A 25709-nucleotide genomic window follows, 5' to 3' on the forward strand; every position below is an offset into this window, starting at 1 on the left:
AGTGTTCCCAGGTACACCTGGGGACACTCAAGAATTAGGCACATGCATTTTCTATAAGAAGAGAAAAAAAAAAAAAAAAAAAAACCTGCCAACAACGCATTGTCAGCACTACTGGGCAAGACCTGACAGATTTAAAGCCCCCATCAAGTTATATTTTTACATCTGCATCTCGTTGAGTATTCTCTTCACTTCCTGCACCCCCCCCCCCCCCCCCAAGACAACAGGAGCCAAGAGGAAATCTTTGCAAAGAATTCCCCTCTTTGCAATAACAAAAAATTTACTGCACTACCACCCTGTAGCCTTTTTTAAAAGAAGGTTTAATCCCTTATTGGTGCCCCGCTCAAAGCCTTTGCAAGCCATCAGTATGAAGCAAGGGTAAAAGGAGTGAGCTTTAATACTTACTGCAGACCAGCCAATGCAGGTCTTAGTCAGGGTATGACAAAGGCCTGCAAAAGGCTAAAAAAAAAAAATTCAACGATTTTGTTCCCATTTTATTACCCCCTACCTTGTTTATAAATAACAAGGTAAAATCCCATCAATAAAGATAGGATTTTGACTGTTTCATACTGATAAATCCCCCTTAGTTGTCACCAGAACATTCCAAAGATCTCCCCACCTCTAGTTTGGGCAACAATTTTGGATCTCCTATCTGGTAACGGTCATCTGCCAGGACACGGACTGCAATCAAAACTAGTCAGAGGTTCCTGTCCTTCCCCACTCAAAAAAAAAAAAAAAAAAAAAAAAAAAAAGGAGGAGGGCTATGCTATATAAACACCTACAACAGAAGGGTGGGAATTCATCAGATTTTCCCTCTAAAGCCTTACCATGCAAGTCTATGAAAGATGCATTTTCAGTTTATATTCTATAGCAGTCCGGCAAGCCTAACTGACTAAGGCACCAATTTAAATTATATAGACCACAAGCAGAAATGCTGATAAATTATTTACACTGTAAGATAGAGTACAACAGTCAGTGCTTGTGTATGTATAATTTAAATGAGAGTCTAAATCCTTTAGACTTGTTGGGCACACTAGAGAGTGATAATCCCCCCCCCCCCCCCCAAATATGAGTATTTTTTGCTCAGGGGTGAAAATATAGTTCCTTGTTATAAAATTAACAGATAATGAAAGTTGTGTGGAGGCAGGACAGTAATGCAATGGCTACCCGCCTACACACAAATAAATCTACTTCTAGAGGTTTCCTGTGCATGTCAAGGAAACTGACATATAACCTGCTAAGCTGTAATCTTAACCATACTAAACATTTTGTGAAAGCGTTTCACAACCAGACTGCAGACATGCTTTTAAACCCAAGCCCTGCAGCAATGACCCAGCATTTCAAGTTACCTCCCACACTTCACAGAATACAAACAAGTAAAACCGAAAAGCCCTCCTGTTACCTCCGGTACCATACTACCTTTTATTACACAGCAGGGCATGTGGTCAGTGGCAGAATCCGAGTCTTCTGTCCCATACAGCTGAATCCACTTTAGCATAAAAAAAAACAAGGATGCTAAATATACATATTCATTGGAGGAAGTGAGATTTCAAAAAGGATCAGGCTGTATGTGTACACAGCGAGCGCTCAGAGCCATCTGATTGCATGGAAATAATCCAATCATAACTACATGTGAATTTACATGAGCAGTTTGGTATAATATGTAAAAAAAAAAAATGTAAGTAGGAAAACTCAAGATAAAAACAGAAATTACCGCAGGCTCTGGCAAGAGGGAGCAGCAACAAAACACATGTAATCCTTTGTAAAATCTCACTTTACAGATTTTTTTATATATACAGTCTACTCTTCATTTACCTCTCTAATAAAAATCTAATTCTTTTATAAACCGTCATGTACAAATGTCACAGTAGCCAATGGTGTACATGAATCTTCCTTTAAAGTAAAACTATAGGCAAAACTTTTTTTTTTTCTTCCTCTTGGATAGAGCAAGGGAGGGTTATAACCCCTGTAAAGGTTTATTATTGCCATGTGTGTCCCATTGTGGAGATTTCCCTTCACTTCCTGTCCCATAGCCAAACAGAAAGGGAGAGGACATCCCTGCAAATTAAAAGGAATTCCTTGGGGATCCCCAAGTCACCAGAAATAGCGCCCCCTTTATTACTTTTCTGGGGACAACCCAAAATTTGGGATTTTCTTTTACTTTCAATGATAAACGTAAACAGGACAAATAGAGAGTGAATCTCTGTAACAGGGGCAGACAGCAATAAAACCTGACAAGGATTCTAATCCCTCTCCACTTTATCCTTAAAAAAAAAAAAAAAATAATAATGTTTGCCTTGAGTTATACTTTAATGTATATTCAAAACCCCCCATATATCCTTTAGTAATATAATGGTTGTGTAGGGGGATGTCAAACATCACTTCGTACTGGCTATGAAACCAGAAGGGTGACCAACCCCCATCCCCACAGAATTTGTTATATTATTATTATGTATATAATTAGTTTATGTATTGTGAAATTTTAAGTGGTTACTAAAGATGGATTTTCCAATAAAGTATTCTGATCAATAGGCAATATACAGTTTAATAAAAAATTAGTTTCCAACCTACAAAGTAGCCCACTTAAGGGACAGCGGGCCATGTCATATGGCTCAATACAAATGTAATAAGATAAACATTGAAACAAGAAAATGTGTATGCAGTACATCTGCTTTAGGAGTCAGAGTACTCAAGTAATGTTACTTATCAATTTGATTAAAATATCAAACTTTTTCCCTGTCTGCCCACCCCTCCTAAGGCTAGTTCTGCATTAGGTAAGCACTGAGATCCTTACCAGGTTGCAAGGCGATAAGGAACTGCTCTTTAACTCCTACAACGGAGCAAGCCATCAAGTCACCTAAAAGAGAAACTGTCAAGAGAGGTTTACTAGTATTTGTATAACAGATGCAGATACAGTCTTCATGCAGTCAGCATTTGCAATCTAATACGACAAAAGTAGCTTGTTCAATAAGGCCGTACAAAGATCAGCAACTGTGCGAGGTTCAGGACAACACAGCGTCTGATATTAGCGTACCATAATCAGTTAGGTCATAGCACTCTGTACTGCCTTATTGGATCAGCAGGAAAAAAGCTTTCCAAAACTCTAAGCAGAACGATTTACATCTTTTAAAGGGCAACCACATCTTACATTAAAAAAAAAAAAAAAAAAACCCTTAGCCCTCTAAACTTATACTTCAACCACTGACCCAGATATTCCTCTCCCAATGGCAGCAGCAGCCTCAGGTGTCTAAAGCTTCTCTTATTCTGTCTGCACAGTACATCCCCATAGACTTATATAGGGCTGTAAGCCTAGCTTCTCTACTGTAATCGCACAGCCCCATTCGAGTCTATGGCGCATTACGGCTCAGACAGAAGGCTGTAAATTTCAGTGAAAATGGCTGCCACCTGGAAGCGGCAAGGGCTTCCATATAAGATTAGGAGGCTAGAGGAACCTACCTACTAAAGCCCAAAAGAACCTTCAGCTTAAATCCTCTATATACATTCCAGGTGCATCAAAACAAAAAAGGTGTATAATGTCTTACAGATCATTTTTTTTCTTCTAAAAGTAGCTAGAGTAGAAAGGCCCACCCCCTGCCAGCAGCTGCAGATGACTGTTGCTCTCTGTGGGAAAACAGTGGTCTTAGTGCAGAGGTCTGACACACCCCCTGCCAAACCAAAGCGAGAGCTGCTGATTGGACAGCAGGGAACCGGACCTGTGCCAATCACAGAGCTATAGGTCAGAATCAGCAGGGTCTCTGCAGAGAGATCGCAGCTTCCACACAGAGAGCAAAGGAGCCTTCTCTATAGCATGCTGGCAGGGGACAGGCTTTTCTACTCAGGCCATGGCTGCTTTAGAATTAAAGTGGAAGTCCATGCTAAAACCCCTGCATTTATAGACACCCACGATCTAACCCTGTAAAGAAAAAAAAAATGTTTTAAAAATAAAATAGAAACAGTATATATCCCTTTTCTGAAGGTGATCCGTCCCAATCCCATGCTGAGCTGTCAGCCGTGGCATCGGTGGAGGCGGATACAGAGGACACGTCCGACAACAGAAGCCCCATAGTAACTCTATGGGCGACATCCTTTCCCATTCAGCCTCTCTGGGGACTGGTTGTCGGCCATGTCCCTTGTAGAGCTTCCAACGCTGAAGATCAGATTCAGAAAAGGTATGTATACTGATTTTTTTTTTTTTTTTTCTCTTTACAGGGCTAGATAGGTTAGCATTAGATCGGTGGTGTCCATCGATGCAGGGATTTTAGTTTTAGCATGGACTTCCACTTTAAAATAAACAAATGCCTAGTACACATGGGCTGATTATTGGTCAACATTCAGCCCGTGTGTATATCAGCCAGTCTGACAGAAACCGGACGTTTGGCCAGCTTCTGTCAGACCTGCATGGTGGAAAAACAGCAGCAGACTGACTCCTGATCAGCGATCTCAGCCAATGGTTGAAAAGGGGGGGGGGGGGTGGAGAACAACAGCTCAGTGGGGTAGATTGCTGTACTAACGTCAGATTGTTAGTACAGCAGCTCTGCCTGGAGCGCTGTTTTCTGTGTTTTTTTTTTTTTACTAATAGGGTGTACCAGGCTTAAGACTATGCACACCTTGTTCTCACCTGCACCTGAAATTTACTTAACCAACTGAAAGTTCCACTGGGCTCAGAGGGGAGGAGATTGCTGTACTAACTGCAGATTGTTAGTACAGCAGCCCTGCCCGGGGCGGTCAGTTTTTTTTTTACACTAATTTACCTTGTTCTCATCTGCAATTTAGTCAACCAACTGAAAGTTCCACTGGGCTTTGAAGGGGTGGTTGCCATTTAAAAACATTCCTTCCCAAAACCCAACATAAAACTGATTTGAAGAATAAAATAAAATACAAGGACGCATTGCTGCAACTGACACGCAAGTCAGACCATTACACAACAGATCTATAGCTGTAAGTACAAAACACGCCGGACTCCCAGCGTCCCAAGTTATATGAAGAGCCATGGATTGCCTAGGTGCAAGGAAAAAAAAAACAGGAAGGCAACTCTGACCCCCCTTTGCTTGAAGTGCTGCCATTGATCGGGGGCTCAGCTATACTGACGAGGGGGCGTCTTAGGATCTTGCTGCAAATCACCTACACTGGAAAGAGTCGCTGGCTGTTAGCGGCCTATAGTTGCAATCCTTTAGAGAATGTTATGAACGCTGCAGACAGCACTTAGTACACACTGACAGCAGGATGTGCAGACTGCGGGAAATAAGCAATGCGAAGGTGTCAATGCATTTCCCCCCCCATACAGCCTACACTCAACTCTCTCTCTCTGGAGATGGCTGCCTACACCCACAGCATGCACAGGGGGGGGGGTGGGGAGCGTCTCTCTCTTCCGGTGTCCAGCACCCACAAGATCAGATACTTGACCCTACATTGTCAGCTGCACTCCTGGAACACGCAGGACAGAACTCCACCGACACCTTCTCCTTGTCCACGTGCAGGCACACTCCTCCTCCTCCGCCGCCAGGGGGCTCCCTCTCCTCGGCGGGCAGCGCGTAGTCGTGCTCGTGCGCCGCCTCCTTCCTCCTCCTCTGCTTCTTCTGGCCGAAGAGTGACGTGGTAAGCGTGACCCCGCCCAGCCCGGTCAGGCGGCCCAGCAGCTGCGACAGAGCGCTGTCATTGGCCAGCACGGCCCTGAGGTAGCGGGTCTCCTCCTCCAGGTGGCGCACCCTCTCCTCCAGGCCCCGGTTCTCCCGCTCCAGCCGCTGGTTGTCCTCGGACAGGCGCGCCACCTTCCCCTCCAGGCCGCTCACGTACTCCTTCTTGCGCAGGCGGTTGAGGCGCGCGGCCAGCGCGTTCCTGTTGTCGCCCCGCGGCGCCCCCCTGCGGTCTGAGGCGGCCGCTATGATCGTGTCCGGGGGGGCGGGGGAGGCGGCGGCGGCCTCATGGCGGCAAAGTTCGGCTTCGGGCGCCTCTTCGCAGGCGGCCAGCTGCTGCAGGAGGTCGGCTAGGGAGCTGTCGGCGGGCCGCTCGACGTCTTCCGTCCACCAGGCCGCAGCCTCCCCGTCAGCGCACAGCAGCTCGCCCAGGTCGGTGACGAGACTGCTCTCCTCCTCTTCCTCGGCCTCCACGCTCCGGAGCTTCCTCTTACGGGCCGTGCCGCTTGTTGGCTGGGCACGTTCTCTCAGCGGGCGCCTCATAGCGATCGACGCGACAGCCTGCCTCGCCAACGTCTTGATGGCGTCTGAACCGGAAACAGGAAGCGAGTCCACCGGAAGTGACGGCGGTGCCTGCGCACGCCTCCTCTCCTTCGTCAGAGCTGGAGGCGTGCCCGCGTTGTTGTCCTTTAGTTGCCGTGGCAACAGTCATGTAGGGCTGTGAGCATATAGGGCAGGGTTCCTCAACCTTTTTTACTTTAGAGCTGGGGTGTCCAAACTTTTTTCAAAGAGGGTCAGATTTCATGAAGTGAACATGCGTGAACTTTTTTGAACCATTAAAATTAAATGCAAATTAAATATTTTATGCAAACTTTATTGCAAACAGCATACTATTCATTTCATAACATTGATGACAATATATGATGATATATAATATATATATCTTCTACGCTCAGGGTAACGATGAGCTAAGGCACATTGTTTTTAAAAAAATATATAAATATCTATCTGTCTATCTATCTATCTATCTATCTATCTATCTATCTATCTATGTCTCTATCTATCTCTCTCAAAAGGAAAGGAACGGCATTCCGGTTTGATGTGGCCCCCCCAAGTATATCCATCTGTGGTCCCCAAAGCTTGAGTGTGTTATGTTTTTTTTATGCTGTTAATATATCTATCTTCTTTAGCCTGACAAATCCCGAGCGCCGCGCTCCTTGTTAGAGTGAGCTCGTGTGGCTAGGCGTGTTCAGAAGTCTATTTGCCCGAGCCCGCAAGGAGGCTGACAGCACACAGCGCCACCGCCAATTACAGGCACCGTGACGTTTCCCTGATATCTGCAGATGCAGAGATCGGGAATAGTCACAGTGCCTGTGATTGGCTCTTCGCGCTGTCAGCTTCATAGCGGCTCTGGCACATCGACTTCTGAACATGCCTAGCCACACGGGCTCACTCTAACAAGGAGCGCGGCGCTCGGGATTTGTCAGGCTAAAGAAGATAGATATATTAACAGCATAAAAAACATAACACGCTCAAGATTTGGGGGCCACAGATGTATATTTATACAAATTCCAAGTGGGGGCCGCAAATGGCCCGCGGGCCGGACTTTGGACATGCATGCCTTAGAGGAACCCCTGAGATCTCGAGGAAAACCCCTAAAATAATATTCACATCTACAGCTCACACGGAACATTGGTGTGATCAGCGAGCTGTTGCTAACAAAAAATATTTGTAGAAATAGCATTAAATAAAAGAATAAATATTAAAACGTACCTATTTAATGTGAGACTTGAGCTTTCTTTTCCCGCAGAGCTGATCCAACTAAGGGGACATTACATGGAACAGAGCACATGACAGGATACATTACATGGGGCAAAGCATATTACATGGGACATGACAGGGGACATTACATGGGCAGAGCATATTACATGGGACAAGACAGGGGACATTACATGGAACAGGGCACATTACATGGGGCAGGGCACATAATAGGGGACATTACATGGGACAGGGGATATTGCATGGGGCAGGCCACATTGCATGGAACAGGGAACATGACAGGGGATATTACATGGAACATTGCACATGACACGGGACATTGCATGGAACAGGGCACATGATAGGGGACATTACATGGGACAGGGCATATGACGGGATATTACATGGGTCAGGGCATATGACAGGGGATATTACATGGGGCAGGCCACATTACATGGAACAGGGAACATGACAGGGGACATTACATGGAACAGGGCACATGACAGGGGGCATTACATGGAACAGGGCATATGACAGCGGACATTACATGGGGCAGGCCACATTACAGGTGACATTGCATGGAACAGGGCACATGACAGGGCACATTACATGGAACAGGGGTCATTTTATTGGACAGGGCACATTAAATGGGACAGGGCATATGTCAGGGGACATTACATGGAGTAGGCCACATTACATGGGACAGGGGACATTGCATGGGACAGGGACATTACATGGGACAGGGCACATCACAGGAGACATTACATGGGGCAGAGCACATCACAGGGGACATGGCACATTACATGGAACAGGGGACATTACATGGGACAGGGCACATGACAGGAGACATTACATGGGGCAGAGCACATGACAGGAGACATTACATGGGGCAGAGCACATGACAGGAGACATTGCATGGGGCAGAGCACATGACAGGAGACATTGCATGGGGCAGAGCACATGACAGGAGACATTGCATGGGGCAGAGCACATGACAGGAGACATTACATGGGACAGGGCACATTACATGGAACAGGGGACATTACATGGGACAGAGCACATGACAGGAGACATTACATGGGACAGAGCACATGACAGGAGACATTGCATGGGGCAGAGCACATGACAGGAGACATTGCATGGGGCAGAGCACATGACAGGAGACATTACATGGGACAGAGCACATGACAGAGGACATTACATGGGGTAGGGGACATTACATGGTACAGACTGTTGGGCACATTATGGGAGGACACAGCTGGGCACACTTCAATACCGGCTTTCTTCTTCTGGCTTCAGAACTCATTTCATATCTCCTCCAGTGGGGCGCTGTCTCCCCCCCGGCCCCTCCTATCCTGTCCACCCCAGATGATGTCACATACAACCACTCGGGAAGGACAGAAGGGGAGGTGGGGCCGGCGGGGAACAGATCACTACAGCCAATAGGATGCCGCTTCCCTGCCTATCTCTGCCTGTGTCTGTGCGATCCTTCTGTCAGCTGCCTGCGACTGACAGTCAGATTGCTGCGGAACCCCAGTTGAGAACCTCTGATATAGGGGATGGAACTCCCTGCATCGGACATTGAAGTTCCCCTCCTATGGAAGGCCAATCACTAAATTCCTCTATTAAAGTGATTGTAAAGCTTCATTTTTTTTGTTTTTTTTTTTAAACCACTTCAGCCCCGGAAGATTTGGCTGCTCAATGACCAGAGTATTTTTTGCGATTTGGCACTGTGTCGCTTTAACTGACAATTGTGCGGTCGTGCGACGCTGTACACAAACAAAATTGACGTCCTTTATTTCCCACAAATAGAGCTTTCTTTTGGTGGTCTTTTTATTTTTGCGCTATAAACAAAAAAAGAGCGACAATTTTGAAAAAAACACAATATGTTGTACTTTTCGCTGTAATAAATATCTCCAATTTTTTTGGTTTACAGTATAAATGTCACTGGCAGGGAAGGAGTTAACACTAGGGGGCGATCAAGGTGTTAACTGTGTTCCCTGACTGTGTGTTCTAACTGTAGGGGGATGGGACTGACTATTAGAGATGACAGATCGTGGTTCCTAGCTATTAGGAACTCACAATCTGTCTCTCCGAACAGAACAGGGATTTGTATGTTTACACACACACACACGTCCCGGTTTTGCCTCTCGTGCCCGCGATCGCTCGTGGCCGGCAGTCATCGTGAGCATTGGCACCCCCGCAGTGCAGCGGCGTGCGAGCTCCTGCTATCCCGCTTAAAGGAGCCGACGTACAGCTACGACGGTTCGCGGGAACGTGCCGACCTGCTGCAGTATAATGACGGCGGCTGGTCGGCAAGTGGTTAAATAATAAACATATCACACTTACCTCCACTGTGCAGTTCGTTTTGCACAGAGTGGCCCTGATCCTCCTCTTCTGGGGTCCCCCGGCGGCGCTATCAGCTCCTCCCCGCATCGTATAACCCCCTAGGAGAAGCGCTCTCCCAGGGGTGTTACTTTGCGGGCGCGCTCCCGAGTCCAGTATTTGTGTCCATAGACACAGAATGTAGGACTCGGCCCCGGCGCCCGCGTCATTGGATTTGATTGACAGCAGCAGGAGCCAATGACTGCGCTGCTATCCTTCTATCCAATCAAGAGCCGGGAACCCCGGGGCAGAGAGGTATAGCGTGTCTCCGCCGAGGGATGGAAGGGGGTCAGGTGAGTAAAATGGGGGGCTAGGGGGCTGGTCAGTGTGAGAAGTTTTTTCACCTTAATACATGGGATGCATTAAGATGAAAAAAACACAAGGATTTACAACACATTTAAGACCACTTGCTGGCCAGGCCTTTTTCTAAAAGTTGTCATTTACAAGTAAAAAAATCTGTATATTTTGCTAGGAAATTACTTAGAGCTCCCAAGCATTATATATATATATATATTTTAGCAGAGACCCTAGAGAATAAATTGGTGGTTCCTGCAATTTTTTATGTCACACGGTATTTGCGCAGCGGTTTTCAAGCGTAACTTTTTTTGGAAAAAATACACTTTTTAAAAATTTTAATGCAAAACATAATCCACATTTTTTGTAAAATGTAAAAGATGATGTTAAATAGATACATGTCATGTTTTAAAATTGCACATTTGCCCTTGCAACAGTGACAAACTTAAATTTTACTAACCATAGGCAAAATGACGGCCGCAGCGGGGATCAGTTATCCTGACTGGGCATCATATGACGTCCAGCAGGATAAGCCACTCGCGCGTGCCCCCAGGGGGAGCGCATCGTGGCAATCGGTGGTGCGATATGTCGGTCCAACACACCGCATCTCTGATCTAGGTAAAGAGCCTATGACGTAGGCTCTTTACCACATCATCAGCTGTGTCCAATCAAATGGTAACCAGGAAGTGCCGTTTATTGGCTTTCCTCCATTCGCGCTGACAAGGCACGGGTAGAGGAGAGCCGATCAGCAGCTGTCCTGACATGGTGGGGGTCTACGCTGATAATCAGTGCATTGACCACCAGTGCCTACCAGTAATGCCAATCAGTGCCCATCAGGGATGCCAGTCAGTGCCCATCAGTAATGCCAGTCAGTGCCTCCTTATTAGTGTAGCAAATCAGTGCTGCCTATCAGTGCTGCATACCAGTGCCGCCTATCAGTGCTGCCTATTAGTGCCTCCTCATCAGTGCCACCTCATCTCTGCTGTCTCATCAGGACTGCCTCATCAGTGTCTGTCAGTGAAAGAGAAAACTTACTTATTTACAAAATTTTATAACATAAACAACTTGACAAACAATGTCCATTTTACTAGCCATAGGCAACACTTTAATAAAAGCCATTGTGGGTTACCACTTTAGATTTACAGAGGAGATCTGGTGGTAGAATGACTGCCCATGTCCTGACGTTCGCGCTGATAGCTCACATGTGTGGGGCAATTGCTGTTTTCGTGCGTGCAGGACTGGACGCGCGCATTCGCCTTTGCGCGCTAGCACGGGGAGGGGCGGGGACAGCTTCCCCTCAGACTGGTTGTTAGGAAGCTGGCAGCTGCCAGCATCCTAACAACCATGACTCATCCCCACCTGGCTATTTAGCTTTCAGCAAAGGAATCCTGGCTGACAGCAGAATATAAATAAAGGGGCAGGTATTGTGTAAAAAAAAAAAAAAGATGCCAAGCATTGTGGACTTCGAGATAAAATCAAAAATATATACTGCTCCAGGTCAGTCCACGACTGACAAAGACACGAATAGAACATAGGTGGATGTCCGCACTCCAATAAAAACATTTCTTTATTGTAATATATCCTTAAAAACAATACAGCATGGCAGTAGAGACGAGACTGCCAACGCGTTTCATGTTACAGAGTGTGTAATCATAGTATGCTAGGATTAAGCGGTTTGTAGTCTAAAACACTGGGCAGTCTCATCTCTTCTGCTATGCAGTGTTTTTATTGGAGTGCGGTCATCCATCTATGTTTTTTCAGGTCTATGATTTGTTTGGTACTGTTACCATCACGACACCTGGGAAAGCATTGCTAAAGCTTAAGCCGCGTGGCCTATCGAAATACCATTTCAAATTAATGATGCATGTCCTCATGGCAACTAAATATACAATAGCAAAAGCTTGGCTGCCAGACTCTCTTTTGCTAATGGCAGTTAAAAATAATTCACAATAGACCTTCTCTAGTGAGAAAAGGATAGCGAAACCTACTGAAATTCTATTAGATGTGGGGTCCATGGGGTTCACACTTTCTTCCACCTGACTTTGATCAATGTCTGAAGAATGTCTGCGAAGTTCATGAGCATGATTAATTTAGCTCAGGTTCGAAGGCTCTCAAACCCACCCTCCCTCCTTTTCCCTTCTTCTTCTCTCCCTTCTACTCTTCCTCTATCATGTTACTCATTATTACATGTTACGATATACAGGCTATCTTTATTATTGCATTACAGATTCATTAGCTCTTTGTGATCATTTTTGTATTGACTATTTCCAGGGTCACTTCTATGCATCGGACTACCTTATCCGATGTGATATCATTATGAACTCTATTTTTTATGATAAATACTAGTCTAGCACCCTTTAGTGTGCTAGAATGTAGATAGGGTTTTTTGTTAGTATAGGTAAAAATTAGTTTTAGCTCAGGGCTAAGCCTGAGCTATGAATCTGGCTCAGGGCCGGGTGACTCATCCTAGCAGCTTCTCTGGTACCTCCCCCTGTTCTCTGGGACAATGGAGAATGTTCCAGACATAGTGGGTGGAAGTTAGGAAGAGTTGCTTGGAATATTTATGAGGGCCTTAGCCAATCCCCAGTAAAGGGCTGGCAGGGGGCACACCACCTCATAATTAGGCATGAGTCATGCCAGGGAGGGGCAGTCAGGTGGGAGATGGAATGCTGAGGAGGCTCTCAATGGCCCTTGAGGGTGGGGGGGTGAACTCAGGCCTGAGGCTCAGGTGCTGGAAGATTCCTACCAAAACACATGAAGCAAACCCATCCTGGAGGCACGGGAGCAAGGAGAGAGGACAGCAGGAGCAGATCAACATATCTGGGAGATCTCCTAAGCGGGGTGGGTGGGCTGGTGAGTGTCAGTCTGGAGGACTGTGGGGAGAAGTTAGCCTGGAGGGCTAGTGAAAGGGGCAGGTGCAGCCAGGTGGGTTGGCAGTGCCCGAAGAGGTGGTGCTGGGATCAGTAGCCACAGGGGGATTGTAAGCTGGACACTGACATTCTGCTACACAACCAAGGGGCATCGGGTTCCTGCCTGTAAAGGGCTATTGCTTAATCTGACTGAGTGACTATTGGATAATTCACAGTGTTCCAGCTGGGTTCTGTAAGCAAGTGTGTGCTGGAGGAAGAAGAGGAGCTGTATATAGCAAAAGTTGTCCCTGAAGTTATTGTTAAAGTCAAATGGGCATCCCATAACCTCCTATCCCTATCCAAGTTGTTACCCTTAATAAAACAAAAAAACAAAGTCACGGACAGTTCTCTGATGCAAGTGTGCCTGTGAAGATTTGGTGTGCCTAGCTGTGCAGGATGGGGAATCCAGTATATTTACGGCTCCTTAGGGGGTGCACTACACTAATGAATGGAAAAATGGCTTTTTAGGGGGGACGCTATAGGTAAAATTCACACCAGATGTTTAGCCAGATGCTGCTCTAAGCATGCAGCCTGGCTGGACAGGAAAGGAATTGGAAGGGGAGGGGGTTGTGAATGTGGTTCTCCCCCTTCTGAACCATACTAGGCCACATATCCTTAACATGGGGGGTACATTGCCAGGTGGACACCTCTATGCCAAAGCACTTTATCCCCATGTTGATGGTGACAAGGGCTTCTTTCCCACAAACCTGGCCAGTGGTTGTGTGGATCCTAACAATAATGGGGCCTCCAGATACCAGCTTACTCGTACTAAGTGTAATCTTCGGGGCCCCACCAGTAAAGATAAACAAATGGGTGATTTCTAATAAGTTATGTGATTGACCAAATATGGATGCGACCATATTTGGCCTCTGACATCACGAGGATCCCAACCTAGGTTGGCTGACTTTACATGGATCAAAATAAAGCAATCAAAGAATCTTGGATTTCACTTGACACTTTGCACCGGGGTTTCTAAAAGACACTAAAAACAAAAAAAAGACATGATCGTCTTTAGCTGATGTAGTGAACATTTTTACTTCTTATACGTCCACCGTTCTTCAAGGATCTATAGCAGCTAAAATGCAACTCTAGACAAAATGTTGAAAGTGTTCAGTAAGCTAATGCTCAGTAAGCACAGTAAACACAGAAAGTGACAAAAATCGGAAAATCCACACAAGGCAAAAAAAACACATTCCCCCCGCACCAGCTGCACATATCTGCTCTTCTGTTCCAAAACACTGTACTCAGTCCCTGGAAGAGAAGAGAAATACCTGGTACTTTGGGGTAGGTAGGGCATATGAATCACACCTCTCCCCATCTAGTCAGCACTGGTGCTTGGTGATTGGCCCAGGGTTTTGCATCACCAATCATATTCATTCTTTTTAGGCAAATTTAAATTTGTATATTTTTATATGGGGTTTTTTTTTAACATCAGATGTGAGAGGCAGCAAGAATGGTGTTCGATCATCACCAGCAGTTATGTTCTAGAATCACCAGATTACAGACAGAAGTGAGTGGGGTGCAGCACAACCATAAAAGGCTTGACTATTCGATAGGTAGGTTATGCTCGCTGCAGGGGTATAACTACAGGGGTCGCAATTGCAACCTGGCCCCATGCTCCAGGGGGCCCTTTCAGCTCCCCTGTACACCTGGAGAGGAGGGGCGGCATATAGAGGAAACAATCCTCTCCATTTTCCTCCTGCAACCTGCTTCTCCTCCTCTCCCTCCTGCAGACATTCAGAGGCTGCAGGAGTAAAATAGAGGGGATCAGTTCTTCTATCTGCTGCCCCTCCTGTCCAGGTCCTGCTGTTCCCAGGCCCCTGTGTGCTCTCCTGAGCCCCCCCCCCCTCCCCCCCTCGTTCCCTCAGCTGCTGCAGAGGATGTGTCAGAATGGAGAACGGGGAAGGGGCTGGTAAATATGTAATTTACCGGCCCCTTCCTTTTTTGAATGGACAGAGTCAGTGATCGGTATTATCACGGTAGAGTCACTGGCTGTGTCCATTAGACATGTGCAATTCGTTTCGGTCCGAATACAAATTCAGACAAATTTTTGGTTATTCAGAGATTCAAATGTATCTGTATCTCTGAATGAAATAGTAAGGAATTTAGTTGAAATCCGTTAAAATTAGTTTCTTTTATTCATTTTCTAATGAATTCCAACTTTTCAGAACAACTTGAATTTGGATCGGTCGAAAAACAATCGACCGATCCAAATTCTGTGTGAAGAAATAGCTAGTTGTTAAGCAGCGGGCCCGAAAGCTGGCCGCCCGCATTCTTAACAACCATGACTTATCATCTGTCAGCGGGCTTCCCCACTAGATGAATGTAAAGAAAAGAATGCCCGGCAATAGAAAAATGTTTAAAAAAAACGGCGCCCCCCCCCCCTCCTGAACCATACCAGGCCACATGCCCTTAACATGGGGGGGTGGGTTCTGCGCCCCCCCACCCCAAAGCACCTTGTCCCCATCTTCCCGACAACCCTGGGCTGTGGTTGCTGGGGGGCTTAATTGAATCTGGATGCCCCCTTTAACAAGGGGGGCCCCAGATCCCGCCCCCCCCTATGTGAATGGTACCCCCTACCCATTTACCAAAAAAGTGTCAAAAATAATAAAAACACAGACAGTTTTTGACAAATTCTTTATTAAAAAATAAAAATCAGTGTCCCCCAATGTAGATCTGTCGTCAATCACCGACCTGAAAAAAAATAGCTTTAGCCAACACGGAGGCACTATGCCTACGGCAAGCTCCTCCATTTGACAGTTATTGTTATAGAGAATAGCCAGGGCCACCTGTTTGCGTCACCCGGTGGCACTACCCCTTCTGACAACACGTGATGTCAGAAGGGGATGGTGCCACCGGGTAACGTAGCCGGGTGGCCTTGCCCCTTGCCTATATAAGAGCTGTCAATGCGCAGAGCGTGCAGTCGGTGGGAAAGCATTTTTATTTTTTTCTGTTTTTTAGGTGCGGTGGGTGTCGTGATTGACTATATATATATGTATATATATATATATATATATATATATATACTGTATATATATATATATTTTTTTTTTTTTAATAAAGGATTTGTCAAAAATTGTTTCTTGTGGTTATAACTTATTGACACTTTTTTGGCGAATGGGTAGGGGTATGACTTTAAAGGGGGCTTCCAGATTCCGATAAGCCCCCCCACCCGCAGACCCAGGATTGAACAACCATAGCCCAGGGTTGTTGGTTAGAGGCCCTTGTCCCCATCAACATGGGGACAAGGTGCTTTGGGGTGAGCCTGAAGGGCCTGATATGGACTGGGGGGGACCCTACGCCATTTTTTTCAACATTTTTCTATTGTTGGGCAATGCGGGCATTCTTTTCTTTACATTCATCTGTCAGTGGGGAAGCCAGCTGACAGATAATGACTCATGGTTGTTAGGGATGCGGGCGGCCAGCTTCCCGACCCGCTGCTTAACAACCGGCTATTTCTCCACACAGAATTCGGAATCGGTCGATTGTTTATTTGACCAACCTGAATTCTAATTGTTCTGAAAAGTTGGAATTCATTCGAAAATTAATAAATAAAACAAATTTTAATGAAAACTAAACGAAACGAAATGAATTCCGAAACCAAACTAAACGAATTCCATAACGAAATTAGTAAAATAACGAATCTATCCAAAACTAAACACATTTTTCTGCTCTGCACATGTCTAGTGTCCATTCAGTTTATGAATGAATGGGAAGCTCTGTACAGAGCTATTCCTGTCCATACATTCTGTGCTGTTGAAGCTGCAGAGATGGAGATTGAGAGTTGTGTCCTCAATCTCCTTTCTCTGTCTCAAAAGGTAAAACATCAGATGCCTGATATTTCACCAAAGCCCTCCAATGGGGCTCCTGAAAAAAATTGTAAAAAATAATAAAAAATAAAATTGTAAAAAATAAATAAAATAGCAAAAATTAAAAAACTACTGACACCAGTGGCGGAACTACCAGGGTTGCAAAGGATGCACTTTTTACTGGGCCCTGACGTTCCACCACCAGGCTCGAAGGGAAAGGCCCTTCATAGTTTCTTGCACTGGGGCCCTGAAGATTCTAGTTCTAGTTCTTGCTTGCTGCATGCATTTTAAAGGTTACATTTTCAATGTTGACGGTGTATCTTTAATACTAGTGAACTCTAGTTGTAAATCTTTGCCAGCCAACTTTGGACATAGCACGTGGGTCTCATACCGCAACTGCAAGTCCACCAAGGTTTGGACTATTGCTGGTCTACCATCACATACACTGATCCTGTAGCCACCAAGCAGAGCCACACTAGAAGATATAAATGTGACCATTTCTGAAGTATAATTTCTCTCATTTTTGTCATTTCCTCTCCCCTCCCTCTTACATTTTTTTTTATTTTTAATTCCTAAATCCTGGCTTACGCCAGGATGATTTCACAGCCTGCTGCATGCTTAGACACCCCTTAGCACCTCTCTGTGTGCGTGACATCTCGCAAACTGGCTCCTGGGATGTGTGACATAGCATCCAAGAAGCCACATGTACAAACATGCTACGGAGTCTAACAGAGTACTAGCAGAGATCCTGCAGCATGTCTGAGCATGCGTAGGGATCTGGTGCCTGTGCAGACATGCTCTAGGACCTCTGCTAGACCCCATTGACCTGGCACAGACTCACAGTGTGGCTGCGCATGCACCAGATCTCTAGTAAAGATGGTGGCGCTGGAGAAGGGGGGGCAGAGGGAGAACCTTTGCTTCAGCCAAGTCAACGCTGGACCCCATTTGTCTAGTAAGTATGCTTTTCTTTATTTTGGTATTGATCTATACAGCCAGCAAGGGAGTTTAACCACTTCAGCTTCAGAAATTTAAAAATTTAATTTCTTCATCGGTTTAGGCCAAGATGTATTGGTGGCGACCAGCGATTTTTAGCGGGACTGCGACATTGCGGTGGACAAATCTGACACTAAATTACACTTTTTGGGGACCAGTGACATCAATACAGTGATCAGTGCTAAATAAAATGCTGTATAAATGACACTGGCAGGGAAGGGGTTATCATCAGGGGCAATAAAAGGGTTAAGTGTGTTCCTAGAGAATGCTTTCTAAGGGCTCTTTTACACAGGCGGTTTGCCTGATGGACTTTGCTTTGCTCATCGGGGTATTGATTTGCTGATCCCCGCTGAGCAGGCAGATGACAGGTCCATATCCGCTCACTGTGCAGGGATGGACCTGTCAGAGCCCCGCTCTCATCTATGGGAAGATCGGATGAAAACGGACCGCCTGTCCATTTTCATTCGATCCTCCAGACGGATGGAAAATAGGGTCTCAAATAGGATTTCATGGATATCGGATCGGATAGCAGTGTCAGCAGACATGTCACCGCTGCCATCTGCCACTCCATAGAGGTGAATAGAGCGTTCCTCGGCTCTGCTATTCCTCTGGGGAGCCTGGGCCGCAGTAAACAACTGTAATGAATTTGCTCATCACTACTGTTGAAAAATAAATGTTGATTTGACCCCACTAACCATTAGAAAGTTGAACTGTTTTTCGGAAAACAAACCTACAGGCATACCCCACTTTACGTATCCTCACTTTACGTACACTCGCGAGTATGGAAACATTGGCATCTCTGAAAAATCTTGGTCAGCTTGACATAGCACTGCTAGAGGATTTTAACATTGGCGTCTATGGGAAATATTTGTCAGCTTGACATGGCACTGCTCTGGGTTTATCCGATTTTGGGATCGGCCAGCTTGCCTAGGTAATCAGTTATGCCTGTAAATGCATTGAGAAGGGAAAAAAGGTATTGCTTCACTTTAAGTACATTTTCGTTTTACATACATGCTCTGGTCCCATTGTGTACTTAAAAGTGGGGTATGCCTGTATTGGTGTATGACCAGCTTAAAGTGGAAGTAAACTCCCATGCATGACTTTTACCTATAGGTAAGCCTATAATTAAGCTTACCTATAGGTACAGTAAATATCTCGTAAACATGCATCATTTAGGAGATGTTTACTTTTGATGCAGCTGGTGATGTCACCAACGCATGTGCTCTGAAGGTGTCAGAAACCATGAATCAGACTGAGACAGAAGTACAGTTAAATCACACTTGTTTAATAATAATAAAAAAAGGTAAACGTAGTCAAAACATAGCCAGAGTTAAGGAACCGGAACGGATAGTCAGACAAGCCAAAATATCAGGGAGCCAGGGAACAGCGTAGTAGAACAGCAAGCAGGATCTGGAGCCAGAAGGAATGTCAGTCAAGCAAGTCTTTAACAGGAACACAGGAGAGTGTCTCTGGAGATGTGACCATAGCGAAGGCAGATATCATCTGGACTGGACGGCTTAAGTAGGCAGGGCTGACAAGCAGGATATCAACAGGTGGGTCATCGTGGTGAGATAGATGCTGGCAATTAGCCGACAGTTGAGCTGCCAGCTCAGAGAAGGAAGGGCTGAGCCCAGCCCTGACAGTACCCCCTCCTCAATGACCCCTCCCCCTCGAAAGACCACCAGGCTTGAGGGGACAACGTCTATGGAAATCACAGAGGAGGACAGAGGCATGTACTTCCGAGGATGAGACCCAAGAGCGTTCCTCTGGACAGTACCCTTTCCAATGCATCAGGTACTGTATGCACCCATGGAACCTACGGGAGTCAACAATGGACTGTATTTTCTTCTCCTCATGGTTCTTAAGCTGTACAGGGTGAGGACGAGGCACCGAGGTAGTAAAGCGGTTGCAGACCAAAGGTTTTTATAAGGAGACAGAAAATACATTTGAGATACGTATATTAGAAGGAAGGTTCAATGCGTAAGCTACTGAGTTAATCCTGCGAAGAATACGGAAAGGCCCAATAAACCGAGGTGCGAACTTCAGAGAGGGAACACGGTCAGCATGGAGTCTGTACCTATCATTAGCATGTCGCAAAGCCTCCTGGACTTGTGCCCAAGTGGAACGAAGACCACGGAGATGCTCCTCTAATGCAGGAATACTCTGCGTCAGAGTCAGGCAACATGGAAGGATGGAAACCATAGTTCGCCATAAACGGCGACAATCAGGAAGCAGAATTCAAGGCACTATTGTGAGCGAACTCCATCCACAGTAAAGAGTTTGATCAGTTTTTATGATGGTCAGAAATTTAGCAACGTAGGATTTGCTCCAAGGAGTGATTGGCTTGTTCTGCGGCCCCAGTAGACTGCGGGTGATACACAGAGGAGAAAGCAAGCTGAATTCCCGAATCTGCACAAAAGGCTCGCCAGAACCGGGACACAAACTGACTACCCCTGTCCGAGACAATCACTTTGAGTAGCCCATGTAAGCGAAAGATCTCCCGAGCAAAAATGGAAGCCAGTTCCTTAGAAGTGGGCAACTTCTTAAGTGGAATACAATGAGACATTTTTGAGAAGCGGTCAAACACCATCAGGATAACTGTGTTGCCCTGGGAGTTGGGTAACTCCACAATGAAATCCATAGACAGATGGGTCCAGGGCCTCTTTCCATTGGGTATGGGTTGTAGGAGGCCCACTGGAAGGTGTCGTGGAGTCTTACTCTGAGCACATACGGAACAGACAGCTACGAATGCGGTTACATCAGCACGTAGACTAGGCCACCAGAATTGTTGGGAAATGGCCTAAAAGAGTTGATTCTTCCCAGGGTGGCCAGCAGCCTTGGGAGAATGGTAAGTCTGGAGCATGGCAGTATGGAGACTCTCTGGGACAAAGCAGCGGTCACAAGGTTTCTCAGGAGGAGCATGGACCTGAGCAGCAAGAATTTTGTCACTGAAAAGAGAAGTGAGACTGGTGCGAACCGTAGCCAGAATACGATCAGGAGTAATCACAAGAACCGGAACCGACTATCTTTGAAGTAGAGGAAAATTTTTGTGACAAAGCGTCAGCCCTTACATTCTTAGTACCGGGTAAGAATGAGACAATGTAATTGAAACTTGACAAGAAAAGAGCCCATCGCACCCTTCTGGTTGAGAGGCGTTTAGCCTTAGACAAGAATGTGAGATTCTTATGGTCAGTAAGAATGAGAACTGGCACAGTGGTACCTTCGAGGAGATGTCTCCATTCTTTCAGGGTTAAAATGATCGCTAACACCTTTCTGTCACCAATCTCGTAATTGCACTCCGCATGTGACAATTTCTTGGAAAAGTAGCCACAAGGATGCATAGCGCTCTCAGAGGTAGGACGTTGAGACAGAAGGGCGCCAACTCTAGTCTCAGAAGCATCAACCTCAAGGATAAAAGGTAACGTAGGATCAGGATGTGCCAACACAGGAGCAGAAACAAAGGCAGCCTTGAGACTCTCAAAGGTCTTAATGGACTCCGGAGACCAACTCTGTAGGTTACCGTCCTTTCTGGTCATATCAGTCAGGGGCGTGACCAGAGACAAGAAGTTACGAATAAACTTCTGATAATAGTTGGCAAAGCCAAGAAAACGCTGCAGAGGACGTAAACCCACGGGTCGGGGCCACTGTAGGACTGCTGAAAGTTTCTCTGGGTCCATCGAAAAACCAGCTGTGGAAATGACATAACCCAGGAATTCAACCTGTTCACGATGGAATTCACACTTCTCCAATTTACAATAGAGATTGTTCTCTCTTATGCCGTGTACACACGGGCGGACTTTTCAGCATCAAACGTCCGACGGTCTTTCCGACGGACTTTCAACGGAGTTATGACGGACTTGCGAACGACCGGACTTGCACACACACGAACGGACTAAAGTCTGTTCGACAATCCGGTCGTTTGAACGTGATTACGTATGACCGGACTAGAATAAGGAAGTTCATAGCCAATAGCCAATAGCTGCCCTTGCGTTGTTTTTTGTCCATCGGACTAGCATACAGATGAACGAATTTTTCGATCGGACTCGAGTCCATCGGAAAGATTTGAAATATGTTCTAAATCTAAAGTCCGTCTGATTTTCAACAGAAAAGGTCAGCTGAAGGTCCGGATTGTCCGACGGATTCATTCCGTCGGACCAGTCCGGTCAAAAAGTCCGGTCGTGTGTACACGGCATTAGTTTCTGAAGCACACTACAGACATCTGTGTGGTGGCTCTCCAGGGGCTTGGAAAATATGAGGATATCGTCGAGATAAACCACCACACATAACTGCAACAAATCTCGTTGGACATCATCACTAAATTCTTGGAAAACTGCCGGAGCGTTACAAAGGCCAAAAGGCCAATTACGAGGTACTCATAATGGCCTGTTCTGGTATTAAATACAGTTTTCCACTCATCGCCCGCCTTAATCCTCACGAGATTATATGCCCCTGTCAGATCAAGCTTCGTGAAAACCGTTGCTCCCTTGAGGCGGTCAAATAACTCTGTAATCAATGGAATCGGATAGGCATTCTTAATCGTGAAATGATTGAGACCTCTATAATCAATACAAGGTCTCAGTTCACCACTCTTCTTCACAAAGAAGAAATCAGCACCAGCAAGAGACGAGGATTCGTGGATGAAACCTTGAGAAAGTGCGTCTGCAACATACTCCTCCATGGCCTTATCCTCCAAGACCGACAAAGGGTAAACCCGGCCACGAGGGGGTATGGCACCAGGTTGAAGGTCAATTGCGCAATCATACGACCAGTGTGGAGGCAAACTACCGGCTTGACCTTTGTCAAAGACATCGCTAAAATCGGGTTATTCCTCCGGCAGCGAGGAGAGTGAAGAGGTGCACAGGACCTTGGCAACCTTCTGGAAGCATGTCTTACTGCATTGTGGCGACCAGGAGAGAACCTCAGCACAGAGCCAATCAAAAGAGGGGTTGTGCCTCTGTAACCAAGGATAACCAATAACTTAATAAACTTAGGTGAGGAAATAACTTGGAATTGGATTATCTCATGGTGAAGAGCCCCTATGACCATGGACAACGGAACAGTCTCACGAGTCACATGGACAGGCTGTAGAGGTCTCCCGTCAAGAGCCTCAATGGCAAGTGGAGTGTCACGCAGCTGCAGCGGAATCAAGTGCTTCGATACAAAGGCAGCATCAATGAACAGGCCTGCAGCTCCAGAGTTGATTAGAGCCTGTATCTCGACGGACGACTCAGCCCAAGAAAGGGTAACCAAAACCAGGGGCTTATCCTTCTGGATAACTGGGGATGAAACAACGCCACCTAAGGTCTGTCAGACAGGACCTCAAGGTTCAGGCGTTCCCTGGACGGGTAGGACAAGACTTCAAAAAGTGACCTGCCTGGCCACAATAAAGGCACAATCTCTCCCTCCTCCTAAGGGTTCTCTCATCCACAGAGAAACGCGTGAAGCCCAAGTGCATGGGTCACTTCACTGACCGACTCAGTACCAGGAGGCATGGGAGGTGAGAGAGGCAAAGGTGGGACTGCAAAGCTCGGAGAGAAATGTACAGGAGGCTTCCGCAAGCGCTCCTTAAAAGAGAGTCTTTCTCTCTCTATCTCGGGCTGCTATCTCATCCTTGATGGTATCCAAGAGACCATGAGAAAAAGCAGCCACGAGGGCCTCATTGTTCCACGCAACCTCTGCTGCCAGAGTACGGAATTCAATGGCGTAATCGGCAACAGTTCTCATACTCTTTTTGATGGACATGAGGCACTTGGCAGCAGAAGCAGAGCATGCAGGAGTGTCAAATACCCTTTTAAAAGAAGCCATAAACTCAAGACAACAGGTTTTTGCGTCTCCCATAGAGGGTTTTCCCAGGCCAAGGCTCTCACAGAAAGCAAAGATATCACAAAACCTACTTTGCTTCTATCTGTGGGAAACACCTGGGGCAGCATCTCAAAGTATATCTCAACCTGGTTGAGAAACCCTCTGCATTGGACTGGATCGCCCCCAAATTGCTGGGGAAGCGGAGCGGAACCAGACATACCTCTTATAGAGGTAATACTCGAGGCGGGTGCCTGCACAGAGACTGGAGCAGCAGCAGGGACGGCCTGCAACACAGGTTGTACCGGAGCAGCCACAGTGGGAGATTCCAGGTGAGCCATGGGACTCGGGAGCATTTGTAACGCCATGGCAAACTGATCCATGCGGTGATCCTGCTCATCCAATCTGGAAAAAATATTACCAACAAGTGAATTGACTGCATTTTCTGAATTCATGGCCTTCGCCTACTGTCAGAAACCATGAATCAGACTGAGACAGAAGTACAGTTAAATAACGCTTGTTTAATAATAATAAAAAAAGGTAAACCGAGTTCAGGAACCGGAATGGATAGTCAGACAAGCCAAAATGTCAGGGAGCCAGAGAACAGCCTAGTAGAACAGCAACCAGGATCTGGAGCCAGAAGGCATGTCAGCCAAGCAAGTCTTTAACAGGAACACAGGAGAACGTCTCTAGAGATGTGACCAAGGCGAAGGCAGAGATCATCTGGACTGGACGGCTTAAGTAGGCAGGGCTGACGAGCAGGATATCATCAACTGGTGAGTCACTGTGGAGAGATAGGAGCTGGTAATCAGCCGACAGCTGAGCGGTCAGCTCAGAGAAGGAAGGGCTGAGCCCAGCCCTGACAGAAGGAATGGCATACCCTGCTGTAAAACGGCTTGCTCGGGCACTCATGCGCGGGAGTGATGTCACTGCGGCTCCAGCCACTCACACAACCCTAGTCTGCAAACCCAGAAGGAAGACCAGATGAAGATAGAAGCGCCTTCAGCAGTGACCGCGTGCCGCTGGATAAGTTCAGGTATATCTAAGGTAAATTTCACATAATGTCATATGCCTTTACCTTGCAGGATTTAACAAAAACGAAACAGCGGTTTACTACTGATTTAAATTGACTTCTTTAACACATATCAGTATAATGTAGCAAAAAGTGATTTGCTGTCTCATTCAAGCCTTATTTACACATAACTTCTTTACACATACCTAATTTGCATTAGCATCAATGAATCAAACCTTACAGAGATCCGGTTTGTAATGAAACGACCAAAATAAACAGTCTACCATCCATTATGCATGAGTCTATTTATTTCAGCAGACGTCATTTGAATACCAGACAGCACCAAGGCCAGATATTAGGGTTATTATTGCCTCTCTGCGGTGTTTACATATTTATATTCTGTTTAAAAAAAAATAAAGTTTCTTTCATCGTGCGTCAGAGCAAACCCTTTCCAGTGGCAGAAATCAGGCGAATGGGGGGCTTTTTTTTAGCATCCCATAATTGAATCTAGATGAGAAATATAAGAGACAAGGCTGCTGATAATCAGATATTTGTCACTCAGTACGAGATGCCTGGCTGCACTCATTGGACAGTAACATCAGCCTAAATAAGTCAATATGCCAGCCTATGCAATCCTATAATGTATCTTAGGCCTCATGCACACAGCCTCAAGGTGTATAATGGTATAGGGATCCATGCACATACTGTAGCTGTGTAAAATCAAGAAAACATATTACATTCAGATCCATAAAAAAAAAAAAAAAACAGGAATGGCGGTGGCTGCACCCGACATCGCGGGCTCCCTGGACAGGTAAGTGCCCTAATACTAAAAGTCAGCAGCTGCAGTATTTGTAGCTGTTGAATTTTAATTTTTCCTGGGGGGAGGGCTGAACCTCTTCTTTAAGGGCCTTTGCTGGCACTTTTTGTTTACAAGTAGGGATGAGCTTCGTGTTCGAGTCGAACCCATGTTCGACTCGAACATCGTCTGTTCGCCCGTTTGCCGAATTGCGAACGATATGGGCCGTTCGCGCCAAATTCGTGTGGCGCGTCACGGCCCATAATTCACTGCGGCAGCGCAGTGCATTGCTGGCTTATGATTGGCCAAGCATGCACTATGACC

At 46.1% G+C, this 25709-nt stretch overlaps 1 protein-coding gene across 1 annotated transcript; it reads right to left on the reverse strand.

The window, feature by feature from the left end:
- Window positions 1–211: 211 nt before the first annotated feature.
- Window positions 212–6265, reverse strand: CREBZF (CREB/ATF bZIP transcription factor). Its single transcript, XM_073612847.1, has 3 exons — window positions 5406–6265; window positions 2792–2866; window positions 212–1486 (listed from the first exon to the last, which is right to left on the reverse strand). The coding sequence occupies exons 1-2, from the start codon at window positions 6171–6173 to the stop codon at window positions 2855–2857; spliced, it is 780 nt and encodes a 259-aa protein (XP_073468948.1). The 5' UTR covers window positions 6174–6265; the 3' UTR covers window positions 212–1486; window positions 2792–2854.
- Between the last annotated feature and the right edge of the window lie 19444 nt (window positions 6266–25709).

Source organism: Aquarana catesbeiana, linkage group LG02 (assembly GCF_042186555.1).
Source record: "Aquarana catesbeiana isolate 2022-GZ linkage group LG02, ASM4218655v1, whole genome shotgun sequence".
NCBI lineage: Eukaryota > Metazoa > Chordata > Amphibia > Anura > Ranidae > Aquarana > Aquarana catesbeiana.